Source organism: Pimephales promelas, chromosome 20, assembly GCF_988280905.1.
Source record: "Pimephales promelas chromosome 20, fPimPro1.hap1.1, whole genome shotgun sequence".
Classification (NCBI taxonomy): domain Eukaryota; kingdom Metazoa; phylum Chordata; class Actinopteri; order Cypriniformes; family Leuciscidae; genus Pimephales; species Pimephales promelas.
The window spans coordinates 13049538-13066874 of record NC_142788.1 but is presented as its reverse complement, the minus strand read 5'-3'; the positions used below and the strand labels follow the sequence as shown (position 1 = coordinate 13066874).

General features: G+C 38.8%; 3 protein-coding genes across 5 annotated transcripts; 2 read left to right on the top strand and 1 right to left on the bottom strand.

Moving 5' to 3' along the window:
• The first annotated feature begins 2545 nt into the window (after positions 1-2545).
• Positions 2546-9346, top strand: ttll9 (tubulin tyrosine ligase-like family, member 9). Its single transcript, XM_039652796.2, has 14 exons — positions 2546-2682; positions 2788-2837; positions 3391-3483; positions 3575-3686; positions 3788-3973; positions 4053-4121; positions 4248-4338; positions 4607-4647; positions 6639-6726; positions 6839-6897; positions 6979-7175; positions 7289-7402; positions 7504-7625; positions 8907-9346. Exons 1-14 carry the CDS (start codon positions 2668-2670, stop codon positions 8975-8977), a joined length of 1308 nt encoding a protein of 435 aa, XP_039508730.2. The 5' UTR covers positions 2546-2667; the 3' UTR covers positions 8978-9346.
• fam217ba (family with sequence similarity 217 member Ba) lies at positions 9241-14466 on the bottom strand. Of its 2 annotated transcripts, XM_039652797.2 has the most exons (5): positions 14140-14277; positions 13808-14000; positions 13618-13723; positions 13466-13530; positions 9241-12258 (listed from the first exon to the last, which is right to left on the bottom strand). In XM_039652797.2, the coding sequence occupies exons 2-5, from the start codon at positions 13912-13914 to the stop codon at positions 10914-10916; spliced, it is 1623 nt and encodes a 540-aa protein (XP_039508731.2). In that variant the 5' UTR covers positions 13915-14000; positions 14140-14277; the 3' UTR covers positions 9241-10913. The 2 variants fall into 2 exon arrangements, with proteins under 2 accessions (XP_039508731.2, XP_088980415.1); XM_089124289.1 differs by lacking the exon at positions 13808-14000 and having other exon boundaries at positions 14140-14466.
• Positions 14467-15153: 687 nt separating this feature from the next.
• Positions 15154-17145, top strand: ppp1r3da (protein phosphatase 1, regulatory subunit 3Da). Of its 2 annotated transcripts, none has more exons than XM_089124516.1 (2): positions 15154-15254; positions 15695-17145. In XM_089124516.1, the coding sequence occupies exon 2, from the start codon at positions 15750-15752 to the stop codon at positions 16644-16646; it is 897 nt and encodes a 298-aa protein (XP_088980642.1). In that variant the 5' UTR covers positions 15154-15254; positions 15695-15749; the 3' UTR covers positions 16647-17145. The 2 variants fall into 2 exon arrangements, with proteins under 2 accessions (XP_088980642.1, XP_039507345.2); XM_039651411.2 differs by having other exon boundaries at positions 15199-15405.
• Positions 17146-17337: the final 192 nt, after the last annotated feature.

Sequence of the window (17337 nt, the reverse complement as noted above, 5' to 3'; positions counted from 1 at the left end):
CTCAGAGGCAATTACCCTCCACGCCAACATTCCACGTAGAATCCAACAATGCTTAGAGAAGCTCTGGGCTGAGGACTCTGGACCAGCGCCACAGAACAAGGAGCTGTTTCACCACAGTTTGTGTTTGCTTCTCACATCTCCCAAGGAGAGATGAAGGATAAAAACATACTTGCCCAGGCAGTCGGCATGGCTGGATTCATACAGGTAATCCTTTCTCTATGTGTAAAGGATTCTGCTGATCCATGGATGAAGTACATTTCATCCCCCGAGATTTACTTTGCTTTTGAAGAGATGGCAGATTGGTTTTAATAGATAATTGTCCATTTGGAGAAGGAGCGTATAGATGTCAGATTTTATGAACTGAGAGCTCGAATCACACAGCTGCAGAACATTATCTACTGCGGTCAACATGTCCCGTCTTGGTCAACTCACTTAACAATCACTTGAACTTTCACATAAAGCAGTGCCCACCAAAGTCAAGCGTCATTTGACCAAAAACTCCAAAAAACAAACACAAATAATGGGCCTAGGATGTTGTACATGTTGGTAAGGGCCCTTAGTAACCTTCCAAGTGACTGAAATAAGGCTTAAAATTATTTAAAGTTTAATTAAACAACTAAAAATATATCTAACTTAATTAAACACAGAATAGGATTTATATCGAACATACGACATACATTAACAAACATTAAAACATGTCTCATCGCATCTGCTAGCTAGTCGGACAAAAGCGCTAGGCCTAATGTCCGATTCACATTGTACAATTTTGGGCTGTCCCAGACGAAAGATGACCAATCTTGGTGGTTTCTGTGGTTGTGGTTTTTAAACACTGCTCCTACAGTGAGAGAGATCCAAAGATAGCCAGCAATATTGTCAGAAGTTTAGCATGATCATCTCACAGTGTGTTAGCTGCTATGACTTATGTCTACTTACTAGCCAATAAAAATAAAACAATATACGTTGATTAACGCGACATGACGCTAAAACTTAAAACTACTTACTTCAAGCTCCATTTGCAAAATTTGCCATGCAAAGTTGGCCTCTTTTCCTATATTCTCCTCTTTTTTCAGTGCGCATAAAAAGCTAACCTGGCTAAAGATATATATCGATATATTGATTTAGATATCAATCTGCATGCTGGACATCAGTTATGGCCATCTTTATTAGCTCCTTTGATAGTGAGTAAAACAGCTTTATTTAACGAAGCACATGCAAAAGACCTGAACCGGAAGCGATGCAATCATTTTACAGAAGATATGTTTGTTGCATATTATCAACCATATATTTTACAGTCTATAATTTAAGCCCCCCAACTGCTTTGGAGTAAACAAGGTTGAATCACTGATATATAGGCTAGATATTTCATCTAACTGCTGCCTTTATTCTGCTCGACATGTTTATTTGAGTCAGATATTAAGAAAAAATATGCTGGTTGAAAAGAAGTGTTGACGTTCGTTTACATTTTTTTAAGCTTAATGCTTCATGCGCACCGTGAAGATTTTGTTTCCTTGTGGATAATTTTATTAAAATGATGCTGCCCCCTAGTGTACATTCGTGATGTTTATTCCAAGGCACAAATCTTTCCAGCATCATAAAATGAATTCAACTTCATTCATTTGTCTTCCCCGTCTATTTTTTTTTTTCATGAGTCAATTAATAGGAAATAAGAAAATAGTATGTTATATGTGGTATTTGAGAGCAGAGTTTTTATTGATTTATTCATAGGCCTACATGTTTGTTTGTAAGGTTTTATATAAAAAGTAAACTTTTTATTTTGCAAGATGTAAACAACACTGGTCCAGAAGCACTTCCTGTTTCAGTTTTTTAACACTACATAAAAAGCAGGGATAAAATACAACCAACAGAACATATAAAACTGAATCAAAAAGTTAAACAAACATCTTTAAGATGTTTTCTTTACATGTGAAATAAAGAAAACAGTTACAAACTGAAACAGGAAGTGTTTCTGGACCAGTTGTTTACATCTTGCAAAATGGTCTATATATATATATATATATATATATAAATAAGCTCATTGGCGGCTGTTTTAGACAGGTTTATGGTTTATCAGAGCCCATGTTTATATGCAGTCCGCCATATTGGAACTGTGTCAAAGCCTGCAACATCAAAATACATTTATTTTATATAGGTTTGCAACCGTAGACGCATATTGCAGATAATGTATAGCAGATGATTTTGCAAAACTAACACAATAAAACAAGACGAAGGCGTCAGCTAACACAACAATAATAACAAGTTGCAATGGTAAAAGTAAAAACATTAAAAAGTACCATAGTAAAATCCTGTAATATTGAGTTGATACAAATTAAAACAAACATATTCTCACCTGTAAAATGTTAAACTATATCTTCGGGAATTTAAATCTCTGTCTGTGGTTTCACAACCAGAATCTGAACGGTGTGGCATCAATACCAAAAACGTATATTCTGCAATACGATCAGGTAACGATAAGCAAACCGTTCCAAGATGGCGACCTCACGTCTGTAGCAGATCTGTAGCATAGTTCTGTAGTCTATCACCCCCCACAGAACGTCACTGCGGAATACTGTGAGGTGATTGGTCCGCGGTGATTCACTATGACAACAACAACACCACAGTTCTAGTCTCACGCTGCTGGTTCCGCTGTTACTATGGTTCGTTTCTGACATGTCCAAGAATAAGGTAAGCCGGTGACGTTTGAAACAAAAATATATATATATACAATAACTATTTCTGCACACTTTCAAACAAAAACACTTTAAACAGTTTTTTTTTTACTTTAAACAGCAGACAGCTGGACATAAAGGTGCCTACAGTTCTCAGAGGAAAAAGGAAGGGTAAGTCTGTTAGCTTTTGCTTTCTAATGCAATGAATGACATTTCATTCGAAAGTGGCAGCAAATACATTTAACCTTATAATGTTACAAAAGATTTACATTGCAATCAAATGACGTTCAAATATTCCTAAAAATGTATCACGGTTTCAACAAAAAATATTAATTTGAATATGAATTCATTGAAATATAAATCAACATTGACATTAATAAATGGACAGTTCACCCAAAAATTTAAATTCTGTCATCATTTTGGGTTAACTATCCCTTTAATAAATTACATTTTAAAACATATTCAAACAGATAATATTTATTTTAAATTGTAATAAAAATTGACAATATTACTGTATTTTGGACTAAATAAATGCAATCTTGATGAGCATAAGAGGCATTTTTCAATAACATTAAAACAATCTTTTAGTGGCAATGCTTGTACAAACTGCATTTTTAAAAAGCATTTAATATTTTCTCTGAAGTTCAAACTGTTGTCTGTGTGTATGTATATACATGTGTATGAATAAAAGGTAGTTGAACAATCCAATGTGGTTCATTTTCAGGGAGGTAAGGAGTTATATACGATACAGATGTGGCCTGACCAACACCATTCAGGATGTCCTAAACCAGAGACCAGGCTGGGTAGTGGTGAAAGAGTAAGTGCTGAGCTTGTACTGTGCGTGTTTTCGAACCCTACGGTATGTACAGCATCATCTTTGCATCATGCATTCATGCCTCTCCATACAGTGAAGGTGATTGGGACTTTAACTGGTGTGATGTTGGATGGCTGAGAGAGAACTTTGATCACTCGTACATGGAGGAGCACGTGCGGATATGTCACTTTCGCAACCACTACGAGGTCAGTATCATGAATAGTGTGGAATAGCAGAATAGTGTGCATATTACAATCGAATGACGGTTAACAGAAAATAATCATGATTTATTTATATATTTTTTTAGCTGACTCGTAAGAACCTGATGGTAAAAAACCTGAAGAGGTATAGAAAAAATTTAGAGCGGGAGGCTGGGCGTTTAGAGGCAGCCAAATGTGACTTTTTCCCACGGACGTTTGAGCTGCCCAGTGAGTATCACATATTTGTGGAAGAGTTTAAGAGAAGCCCAGGGAGCACTTGGATCATGAAGCCTGTGAGTGTTTGCGGCAGTACAATACTACCAAACCGATCATCAACAGGTTATCCATTGTTACAATAACTTCCCATCACAGGTGGCACGATCTCAAGGGAAAGGAATTTTTCTGTTTCGGAAACTCAAAGATATCATAGATTGGAGGAAGGTAATACAAATTGGACAACACTGAATCTTAAATCTTACATTTTCCCAAACATGCAAATTCTTTCATTAGTTGCTCACCCTCATGCCAAACCTCTATGTTGTGCAACGGTGCTGCTGTTGGTTTTAGGATGGGACCCGCTCTGAAGAACAGAGAGATGAGGCTCAAGTTGAAAGCTATGTCGCTCAGCGCTACATCGAAAATCCCTACCTCATAGCTGGTACATCTAATAGATTTTAAGGCCGAATCACACTGCACCGACAGATGACACTTCGCCAGGTTTTGCCGGATCAGTCCGGTACCCCTGTTGTCCTCTCTTAGAGCTTGTTTTTACCGATTGATCATTGAGTCACGGAATGTCGTACTGTAATCTGGTGATTGTATGTCGGCTTCTGGTAGTGCAGTGTGAATTGGCCTTTTTCTTCAGTACATATTGTCTTTATTTGATTTATTTTATAATAATAATTGCTGAATATCTCTACCACCAGGGAGAAAATTTGACTTGAGAGTCTATGTTCTTGTGACATCAGTAAGTGAACGTTTTGTATTTCATAAATATGTACAGTAGTAATTTTTCGTTGATAAAGTACTTTCTTCTTCTGCAGTGAGAAACATGTTTAAAAAATGCATTATTGTTTGCAATTGCACATGAAATTTAAGGGATAGTTCATTTATTCACCCTCAAGTTGTTCCAAACTTGTGTGAATTTCTTTCTTCTGTTGAACACAAAAGAAGATATTTTAAAGAATGTCTGTAAACACACAGTTCATGGACCCAAGTGTTGCCAGACATACGATAATTATCGTATTTGTTCGATAGTTTTGACCTCTGTACGATGTACGATCAATAACAAAAAAAATCCCATAATGTACGATCAGTGTTGTGTACTCGAGACTCGGACTCTACTGTATATTTTAATGGTCTCGGTCTTGTCATGGTGTGCATTTTGACTCGGAATTGATTTGTAGTCGAACATATTAGGACAATGATTGCTGACTTTCTTGTGCGCAACTGTTCGCGGCGCGCAAATGCAGCAGGACCCAGGTCAGATGTGATGTGGAGCCTCTAGCTCAACTAAAATGTCTGCCTTATCATCCATAATTCAGTTAGTATATAAGAGCCACAAATAATTTGTGTGCAGTAATGTTATGTGAAAGAGCGCTGTTAACTCTACAATAAGTAAATCCACTTCACCAGCTAATTACTCCTAGACAGCGATGCCATAGAAATAGATGGCATAGATGCCAGAGCAAACACAAAAACGGAAGTTCAAAGACAATATTCCAAAGATGACGGTGCCCACGTTTCTCTGGTGCATAAGGTTTATATTTGCTTTATTGTTTGAGTATGGTGCCAATTTTATTGTTACAACCAAATATTTTACATATTCTTGAAGATATCTTTAAGTCTGGTTTGAGACCCAACCTTAGGTTATCCAACTTCTCTGGTCTCGACTCGGACTCAACTCTCTTTGGTCTCGGTCTTGACTCGGACTCGACTCTCTTTGTTCTCGGTCTCGACTCGGACTCGACCCTCTATGGTATTGGTCTCGACTCGGACTTGACTCTCTTTGGTCTTGGTCTCGGTCTCGACTCGGACTCGACTGTCTTTGGTCTCGGTCTCGACTCGGACTTTACTCTCTTTGGTCTTGTCTCGACTCGGACTCGACTGTCTTTGGTCTCGGACTCGACTTGGACTCGACTCTCTTTGGTCTCGCCTCAGACTCGACTGTCTTTGGTCTTGGTCTCGACTCGGACTCGACTCTCTTTGGTCTTGGTCTCGACTCGGACTCGACTCTCTTTGGTCTCGGTCTCGACTCGGACTGGACTCTCTTTGGTCTCGGTCTCGACTTGAACTCGGGAAACAATCTGGTCAGCCGCTTGGCTCGTGTACAATAATTTTCTTCCAAATGCGATCATTTTGAGCGTCTGTTACGATACTTGGATATTTCCAATCTGGCAACACTGATGGACCCCACTGACTTATGATACTATGGAAAGTCAATAGGGCCCATGTTTGGTTAACCATAATCTTTCAAAATATCTTATATTTAATGCTAATTGGAACAACTTGAGGGTAAGTAAATGAAGATGGTGTTGAAAAAAGAAGACACCATGTTGAAATTACCGCAATAATGAGATTCCGACTTGTGGAAAAGCTGAGTTTCTACACCAAATTTATTTCTACACCATTTTCTTCCCCAGCATACCTGATGTCTCATTAAAAAAACTAGGCTATAAGTTTGCAAATGCATAATTATAACATAAATAATGTATTTGCAGAATGATTGTTACTTATTATACAATCTTTGGTATTATGGTGAATAGCTCCAAGTACAATGTCCTGGTTGACTTCACATCAGTGTTGACACAAAAATGAACGATGCATGTTTTGGTATTATGGTGAACAGCTCCAAATACAATGTCCTGTTTGACTTCACATCACTGTTGACACACAAATGAATGTTGCATTTTTAAAACAAGACAGGCAATATAATGAATGTCATTTTGTTTTTGTCAGTATATTCCACTAAAGGCCTGGCTGTATCGTGATGGTTTTGCTAGATTTTCCAACACCAGGTTCTCTCTCAACAGCATAGATGATCAGTGTATCCTTTGCTATATATTTCTGAACTACACTCTATTTTTATTTTACGCCCCATCGTACATAAACAAACATGGAATTCACTTGTTTATCACCGTTAACCTTGATGTAAACAGACGTTCATCTCACCAATGTTGCAGTGCAAAAAACTGCTCCTGATTATGATCCTGAGAAGGTATGTTGAAAGTACACTATTATGTTCATTAAAATATACTTTATTGAAAAGCAGTAATCGCTGACTTGTACTCTCTCCTAGGGTTGTAAGTGGCTGATGCAACAGCTGCGCTGTTATCTGACGGCTAAGCATGGTTTCGAGACAGTGCAGACTCTGTTTAAAGAAATTGACAACATATTTATTCGCAGCTTGCTCAGTGTTCAGAAGACCATCATCAATGACAAACACTGTTTTGAGTTGTACGGATATGACATATTGCTGGACCAGGATTTAAAGCCGTGAGAATGCTTTATTTTGGACTTCATGTCGCTTATCAGATCTGTATGAATGTAGAAATACCTTGCATTGCTAATAAACAACAAAAAAATGACATCAGTTTGCCATCATGCAGGTGGCTAATCGAAGTGAACGCTTCACCCTCCCTCACAGCCAGCAGTCAGGAGGACTATGACCTAAAATACAGACTGCTGGAGGACACCTTGCACATTGTAGACATGGAGGGCCGGTACCATTTGACATTTGACAAACTGCAAAAATTACATGGAAGAGAGAGTGTAGGATTGTCTATGTTGACATTGTTGTCCAAAACATTTTATTCTGCTTCAGTCTGACAGGCAAGGAGAAGAGGGTTGGCGGATTTGACCTAATGTGGAACGATGGACCCGTCTACACAGATGTCGGTCTAGAAGCCATGGGTTGTTCTTGCCTCGTAGCAAATACACACCTTGGTTAGTGTCTTTTACTGCCTCATTGGAGATCTTGGCCTATAGTGCACTCAATGAGCCTGTTTCTGTCCATAGTTGAGCTTTTTAGAGACACTCTTAGGAATTTGTGAATTACATCCAGTTCCAACAAGTATATAAAACATGCATGATACTTTCTAAACATAGGGTACCAAATAGCACTTTAAGTCTCCAATAAGTTCTGTGGAACATATTTTGTACATATTTTTGGCTACCAAAATATGTTCTTTTGTGTTCAGGTTTGTAATGACATGAGGGGAAATAAATTTTAGGTGTTCATTGTTCAAGCACGAAGTGCTGAAAACCTACTGTAATTGCTAGGAGAAAAAAAAAAACCCTAAAACACATCGTGCAGCCAAAACCGTAAGGCCTAGAGATTGAAACTCAGCCAAATGGTAGGGCCTCAAATTGAGGAGAACCTATCAGAGTATGAGCCTGATTGGCTCATAGGTGGCGTTACAGCAACCAAAAGTACTAAATTGCTCATAACTCCTAGACCCTCTGACTTAGTATCAAGGTCTTTACACCACTGTGATCCTTGGCTCAAGACGGACAAGATCTTCACAAAAATTTACGAGCATGTGTCAGAACATGGTGAAGAAGCATGCAAAGTTTCATGGAGATCGGACCATTGGTGGCGCTATAACCGTCAAAAAGGTCTCATTCTTATTAGGTGTTCAAGCACAAAACTATGATAAATCATGCTAGAATCGTGGTAAATCATACTGGAATATGGTAAATAATGAAAATCACACTGAAATGTAAGTAAGTAAAGTGGTTAAATGCTTGCTACATAAAACTTAATGTCTTTTGTGCTTAAAGGCCTGAACTGCTTGAACACAGCTAAATGCTGCTTGCAGCTTTAGTTTATCTTACATTTTTTTCATGAACTATCCCTTTAATGTTAAAAACGTTCAGGAGCTCAGGAATTCTAAATGAGCCAATTTATTTTTCATTTAATTTTATTTATTTATTTGACCAAAAGCTGGTACCGTTTTAAGCCTTGTGGGATTTTATCATTGCCTACAAAATGTTAATGTTGTTAAAATGTTGTTTTAAAAGATGTGGTAACAGGGTTGCAAATAACATATTACCACTACTCTTAATGCTATATGTTCTATTTGCTCTGTTTTCTCTCTTATGAACATGGGATTTGCATCTTTATTGTTAAAACAAATAATGAAACACCTATTTGTGGAATGCATCACATACAGCATTTACTAATGTCTCCTACAATAAATGCTTTTTTCTTATTTTGTTTTACAGGCTGCGTGAATGATCGCCAGAAACAGCTTCAACAGCTTCTAAAGCCTTTTCCAGGACAGAAGAGAACATGACATGCAGATGACCTCTAATCAGTGTGACAAACTATGCATTTTCCCACAAATATCTACAATGCGTATAATATTAACCTAAGGATACAGATTAGTGTAAATATGAGCATTTAAATACCCAGATAAGATTGCAAAGCCTCTGAACGTTTTCATTTACTTGCTGAAAATGATATGGTCGGTCACTGTTTACCGTTTTAAAATGAGTTTAATGAAATTTCAATGATGGTATCAATCTCTGCATTCAAATAAATACTGTAGACAGAGGCTCTGATGATGTAATGAAAACGTTTTATTTTGGATCTCATAAAAATAGCTACATTCAACTCTACCAAGTGTCAGCAAAATAAAAAGAACAATCTGACAATGATAGGACAAAAGTAGATTTATGTGTTTTTTGCCTGATAAGGGATACTTTACAGTACATGACATCCACAATGAAATGGTGCTACATACAGTACATCAAGTATGGAAATGTGGGACTGCGTACTGTATGGCATCAACCTGTACCAACTTTCAAGTCATATGCATTGCACATATAAAACTACAAAAGCACTACCATCATTGTTCCAAAAAACAAAACATGCCATATTTAGAGACATGAAGTTCAATGTAATCACCTGAAAAGTTCTCAAGAAGTAAACAAACATAGATAACCTTATCTATCGTATTATCTTAATAGTTCCGTCTTCATCGACACACATCGCACCACAAAACCACCAACAATCCTAACATCACTATTCAACTAAATCTAACTCATTGAAAGGCTAATGTCTTCCAAAACATTCAAAGATAAATAATGAATTACACAAAACATTCTTAACTTAAATTTAAAACCATTGTAATAAACATAAATTATTGAATAAATAACAAGAAAAGAAGTGCTTGTAAATAGCACTTTACAAAAATACAGTCGTTACAAAACATTCATTATTCATCTCAAAAATATACATTCTTTGACCAGTAGTGCTCACTACACAAAATGCCACACACTGACATTCTTAGCCGTACCTCCCTAAAATAAGAGATATGTACATGCACACTGGATTTAACTACGTTTGTTTCATTTTATAGAGTATTTGTGCGTACAGTAAGCAAAGATAACCTGCTTTTATGTACTTAAGCAGATAAAATAAATATATCTTGAAGGAATGCACATTGAAATATACTAAAATGGTGAAAAGGCATGATTTCTAATGAGAAGGATGCATTTTTTAAAGGGATACCACCCAAAAATGAAAATTCTGTCATGATCATTTACGAAAAAAATTCTCGTTGTTGCAAACCTGTATGAGTTTCTTTCTTCTGCTGAACACAAAGGAAGATATTTTGAAGAACAATTGGATCCAAATACTATGGAAGTCAATGGTGCCCCACAACTGTTTGGTTCCAATCGTTCTTTCAAAATATCTTCCTTTGCATTTAGCAGAAGAAAGAAACTCATTCAACTTGAGGGTGAGCAAATGACAGAATTTTCATTTTTGGCTGAACTATCCCTTTAAGGGTGCGGTCACATTTAACCTTTCAACAGAAAACCGCGCAATTTCACCTGAGGCCAAACGGTTTCAAGTTATCATTGACCAAAAGAAAGCTCCTTAATTTTAAAGTTGTGTTGAGTGCGTGAACACAATGGCCAATCAGATGTGTTTAAGAATTTGTTCAACAGCGCTTAAAATGCTAGAAGAAAATGCTGGTATAGTCACATATTTCAAATTGAAGTGCCAACTTGGTACCAAAGTCGGTACTTTTGACAACACTACTGCCATTAGAGAATAGACCTTTTTCCCGCCAAATTTTGCTAATCTGACCGCACCTTTATCCCTTCTACATACAACTACTTTTAACTGCAGTGATATTAGAATTGTTAATTAGCTCTTCTTTACAATATGCAAAATGGAAATGTTTTTGAGGCAACTGAAAATAGGCATGAATGGAGCACTAACTATTTGGCGTACTGAGTATTTTTCACTTTGCCATTAGTCTTAGTACCTGATGGCACTTTTGCGTCGCAGCTGTTGGCGACCATTCTTTTAGTGCCAGATCTTAACCGTACTTCACCTGTTTCGGCTCTTGGACAATCCTTAACCATTTTTTTCCCTGGACCGCCAGCATCCCGCTTTATAGCGGCAGGAACTCGCCTATCAACCCCTTCACATTTCGCTCCAGGTGGATCTTTCTGTTTCTCTGCCTCATTTGACCTCACACTCTTTCCTTTCTTGACCAAAGAATGGGATTTGACATTCGAGTTCAGTTCTTGAGATAACCTGCGCACGTTACCCACGGCCTGCATGTGGTTCTGCTGAGCCTTTGCTCCTTGAGGACTGACCAGGTGCTGGTTTTTCGATGTGGTGCGGCTTTCAGTCCGGCTTTCGCTGCTGCTTCTCTTTTGGGTGTTGGCCGGAGGAGCTTTGCGCTCTAAAAGGGGACTGAGGCGGGAATGGCGCTGGTAGGCATACGATGAGCAAGTGCCGTTGCAGAGTGGGTAACGGATATGGCAGTGAGGGCAAACTAGGCGAGAAAGCTGGGTGGATGATGGGCTGCTCACTGAAGAGAAGAAGCCCCGCTGACCCTGGCGAAAGCTTTTCGGAGAGCTGAGGCGAGTCGGAGGAGCAGTGTGAGGCCTGGTCCGGTTGCTGTTTGCTAGAACACTGGTGGCATGAACTTTTGTTCGGATGGGCACGACGTGCTGCCCACTCTCAGCCTGAATGGTTTGTATCTGGTGCCACTCCAGCTGGAGGAGGCGCTCCAGATAGTTCTCGAGCTGCCCTACGGGTTTTGGCCGGGGAGCCCTCTTACCCTCCGTGTTGAGGAAAATGGCGAGCTGCCTCAGGCTCCAGGTATTGAATGGAGGTGGCAGGAAGTCTGGGTAGCTGTAGCTGACATCATCCTCCTCCACCAACCTGGGTCCAGGTATGTCGGGATGCAGGTCCATGGAGGTGATCACCTCTGCTCGGAGGTTAAGCTGAGGAGGAGTGCAGGGAGAAGGCAGGACAGGGAGCCTCTCGGAGTCAGACAGGTCGCTGGCGCTGTCCGTGTCGTCCTCCTGGTGCTCCAAAAGGCGGAGTGACTCCAGATCAGGGACGTGATTCTTCAGGGTGAAATGCTGCAGCACTGGCTGAGGAGCCAAGGGCAGCGAGAGAGCACGACGGCTCTTCTCCATGGCCACTTGGCTCAGTACCATCTCTCTACAGCACTGAGGCTCCAGCTGAATTTTCTGCCTCTCCTGTCCACGCTCGGGACATGACAGTTTGGGACGTGAAGGCCTCATGTCTGATTCTCCCTGTGTGCTACAGAAATAGTTCAAGTGAGATATTTTATTAATTTATTAGGGCTGGGTTGACAATATTGATTTTCCTACTTCAATGAAATGATAATGATCTGATATTACTGCGGCGAGTCGAAGTAACTCCAACAGTTAACTGATGGAACTAATGACCACGAGGAGCTTGCGTTCACTGCCGAATGTACAGTCAGGTAGAGCCACGATCGCTTTGGCCAAGTGGTATTATAGCATAAGGAGCGGGACGCTTCAGATTCTAGAGAGCATTTGATTGGACAGAAGATGTGATGAGAAGCTTAAGTCCACGGTGACATAAAAATCCGTGATCCATTTTAGCAGAAGTTTTGAATGCTTATATCTCCTGAATGCGAATTTTGTTGAGGTTTTGGAACACACCAGCTTATTTATAACATAATGGCTAACATTCACCCTAAGAGCTAAAAAACTTAAATTTTGATTTCAGGGGGCCTCTAACGCTTGTCCGGGATAAGTGGATTTTTTGAAGGGACAAGAAAAAGAGAATTTTACTTGCCCGACCAGACAAGTAGCCTGATTAAAAAGTCAATAAAAAAAAATAATAATAATTACTAGGGTATCACCAATCCATGAGAATGATTAAGATTTCATTACATTTATTGTAAGTTACGATTGATGGTGGATAATAAATGTTAGCCATAACTGACGCCAACAAGGTTGCACTGTTGAGGCTCACACAAAGAAGCTCAGTCGCATAAAAATTTCAAAATGTCGAGTTTCTTATTTCATTTTTAAACTCGCATATGCCGAGTGCTGTTTTCCTGAATAACATCACGATTTAAAATCTGACAAGATTTCATACAATAGTTCAAGAACATGTTAAAATTAAGTCACTTACATTTTACATGCAATATTGACGGTTTATGTTCTGTTTCAGCAGCAAAAATAGTTTCAAACAAAGATCACACCAGAACGTGCATCTCCCAGCAACACTCAGCCCTGTTTTCATTACTGAATGACTCAGTGTTTCGAATGAAGGTTGAGTCGAAGATTCAATGACACATTCGAAAACAGTTACCTCATTCTTGAATTAATCAGTCGTTTAAACAAATCGTTTGAATGACTCATTGACTCGCTCATGATCAGTTAGAGCATTCTACAGTGAAATATCCATTTGTTTTATTTTAATACTATCCATTGTTACTTTTAATAAATTCCATATTCCAAGTTAAACTCACCCACGCAACTTGCAAGTGCCGCCAGTTGGACTCTTAGCTTTCTTTGGTTTAATGCCATTTTGGACCTTGGGAAGATCATGAAAACATATTCAAAATGCTGCAAACAAAAATAAAGACGTTAGATGAATCTTAATGTTTCATATGTAACTTACAATTTTGGCTTTAGGCAGAGGATCCTTCTCCTGGCCTGGATGCAAGGACACTGTTTTTTTGAGAGGTTTCTTATTCTGGTTGACATATCCTCCTCTCTTATTATTGCTGCAAATAAAGCACATATTCTTAGTGAAATATATAATATATTATTTCTGTTTGATTTTAATCAATTGCTCTAATCAAACTTACCTGGCAACAATCCCAGTGTTTTCTGCATTTTTCATTCTAACCTTCTCCTGGTCTGGCACCTTCTTCAGCGTCGCAGACGCAGTTCGTTCCTGCAGGATGGGTCCCATCGCAGCAACACTATGAAGTGTACAGGCGCAGTTTCCAAGCTCTCAGTTGTGCCCAAAAATGTCCCACTTGTGAGCGCATACACGCACTGTGCGACAGAAGAGCATCATTGCAGATATGAAGCGAAATAACAGCGTCACCGCTTATATATATTCCAGTTTGCCAAGAATTAGAGCAATCAATTAAACTGGGTCGAGCAAACAAATTTTTAACAGAGCAATAATCACCTTAGCATCTTGTTCACGAAATTCTCATCATCTTGCACCGAGCGAAACGCGTTGAAATCGCCGTTACTGTGCATCACTACAGCTCGACCAGACTTGTTTACCTGCTGCTTTGTATGTTCAAGCATCGTTGTCGTCGTGATCCTACGACTGGCATGATGGGAATTGAAGTTTATAACTGAAATGCGAGAATGCGGGGTAATTTCACCGCTTCCTGTTATTTTTGTTACTCTTAAAACACGGCAAAAAACCCAAAACAAAATAGGCTACGCAGTATCAAGAGGCTGCTATTGTGGTTGTGTACTGTAAATTCGCAAGAATCACGGTTTTATTCAAATGACCAGAAGTGTTGCCAGATCAACGGTAAACATCCCGGTTAAAAAAAAAACATAAAATAAGTAGTGAGCCCTCTGGGTCTAAAAAACATCAAAACCACACCTCAAATGCAATGCGAAATCTAAATTGACATTTTTTTTATGGACTACTGTTATCATTTCGTCTTTAATGGACCCTTGTGATGACGCATTTAACGTAATCAGCATCATAAATCATGCAAAGTTTTTTTTTCTTCATTTTTTAACACCATATATAGCTATTATATTACCTTTGCATCAAATTACAAAAAGTAGTTAATGCTGCTGTAATAGGTGTTTCTATACAGCTGCTGTGGAAGTGATGTAAATTCGAGCATCTTTTTCACTTCTGACTGCCGTTATCATGATAATCTCAATTTTTTATTATTATTACTCTTTTTGAAAGTTACAAAAAATACTATTGTGGAGTTTTTCTTTTGCAAATGGTAACACACGAAATATTTATTTAATGTAGTCTCTCATTCACCGCGTTTACCTCCTATTTATGTCTTCTAAATATAAATATCGCTTATAGCTAACAGTAAGACTAACATATTCATACTAAAAGCCAAAAAGCTTTAATTTTGATAAAAAAACAACATTTTTTTTTTACTTTTAAAAGCCCAAAGCAGGTTATAATCGGCGGACATGGCAACCATGAGACCTACAGCATTTCCCGAATACAGCTGACGCAGTTGCCACGCCCCCTGCCGGTGACGTCACACCCCTACCAGCTTTGCGCAGTTTGCAAGAAATGCATCGAATGTGAGTGAAATCACGTAGCATAGCCTACTTCACCTTTGCACAGAGTTTGTGTGAAGTTCCTCCACATTATGAACGCTTGGTTTATAAAAATAGCGTCGGAGTAACGTTATCTTCAGATGCGTCGTAAACCCAAACACGTCGGATTTTACTGGTGAGACAATGAAAACACGAACTTGAACAACTTTTTTTGTTTGAATTTGTGTACAGAGCCAAAGTCATTGACTGTATACGTTTGCACTGACACCGACTGTATCATTTTAAAATGTATTAAATGTATTGGATAAAAGTGAGCTAGTAGTTAGTGAGCCTGCCATGTTTGCACAGCTGCACAGTGTTATGCCAGAACAATCCATAGCCTGTAAAACAAGACGTGCTTCTTTGCACTTACTCGAATATATGTAATAAGTATTTATATAACCTAGAATGTTTCTGATTTTCAGGTCTCTCTAAGCTATCTGTGCAAGGTGCACTGGAAGGGAACTATTTCTAATAAACATGGCCTGGTCTTTGGGATGTTGCAATAAAGACACACCCCTCGAAGAGATGAATGCTGACCTATTTTTTACCACTGTATCAGGTGGCTCAAGTTGCACACCGATTTCCCAGGGCATGTCCCGCTCAAAACTGGACAGTGGGAGGAGGCCAGTTAAAATCCGTCCACCTAGCCCGAGAACGCCTCCAAAGCATTCTGGCCGCAGCCTGTCGTGTGAACCCCCAACCAAATCCATCATCCAGAGGCGGACTCAATCCCTTCCATCTCCATCAGAGAGAAGGAAGCTTAGTCGCAGAGCCAGCGTCCGATTTGTGGACTCTTTGGGGTTGGACCTGGAAAATGTCAAGATTTTCAAAAGCGGCGAGGACCCTTTTGTCCCAGAGCATGTTCTCTTTCGACTGTTAATGAATTCTGAGCTGGCCTCGAGTAAGAGGATGGAGATATCCCTACCATATTTGAAACCCATGTTCTCTCTCCAGCCAGGCGAATGCTCAAACTTCACGGAGCGTCTGTGTTTTCAGCAAGTGTGTCTGGAGCGGGTTTTGTGCTATGAGCCTGGCATTATAGGGATCATTCAAGTTGTAAATTTGGCGTTTGAGAAGGATGTGAGTGTTCGCTATTCCTTTACAAACTGGAAGAGTTGCTCAGAAACCAAGGCTTACTGGGTTGCAAGCAAATCTATTTCAAATGGCCCCTGCTGTGACACTTTTCGGTTTCATCTTCCCGTTCCTCCATTCATCCTTCACCCTGGGGCTGTGCTGGAGTTTGCGGTCTGTTATAAAGTAATGGGGACTCAGTTTTGGGATAACAATGGTGGGCAGAATTACAAATTAACCTGTCAGAGTTACAACCTGCCTGTGCCGAAGGAATGTGAAGACAGCATGATACACTTTATCTGAGGACACTGAAAGTTAGATGGAACTTTTTTAGAGCACTGTTTTCACTTTTTTACGTTTTACTTGCAACTACCAGCATTTTTGCCATGTGATATATTGCTGAGCTTCTGGAGATCTTACCTAGCACATTTCCTTTGTGAATAATATTTTGAAATATGAGAATTTTAACTAAGAACTGTTTAATTGCACTATAGCACTGAGAGTATTACTGTATGATGACTTTGATAATGCAATATAGAATCAAAAAGTGCCTTGACTATGTTTTTTTTGTTTGTTTTTTTCAGATTTGCACTTGTTTGTTTAAGGATTTATTGTCACTATGTGGTGCATTTTAATAGTAGCCTACTTGTGTATATTGTAAACACAGATGTTGATTGAATAAATTATAAGAATGTGTTCAGTGGAGATGGGGAATACCACTTGTTTTAAACAACTGGTTAAAAAAATATTCAGTGACTATCACATTGTCCTTTAACTTCCAATAAAGCCATATTTAGACACACATTTGTGCTTTTAAGTGTGTTTATTATTATTATTATTATTGTAACTTCAGTTTGTTGATGCCACCATCATTCAGTTCATGAAAACAAACTAATTTACAATAATTGACATTTGAGTCATTTTTTTAAATAGTCTTTTCAAAATGGATGTAATGCATATTTTTGAGTCATGAAAAATGTTTGAGCCATTTTTT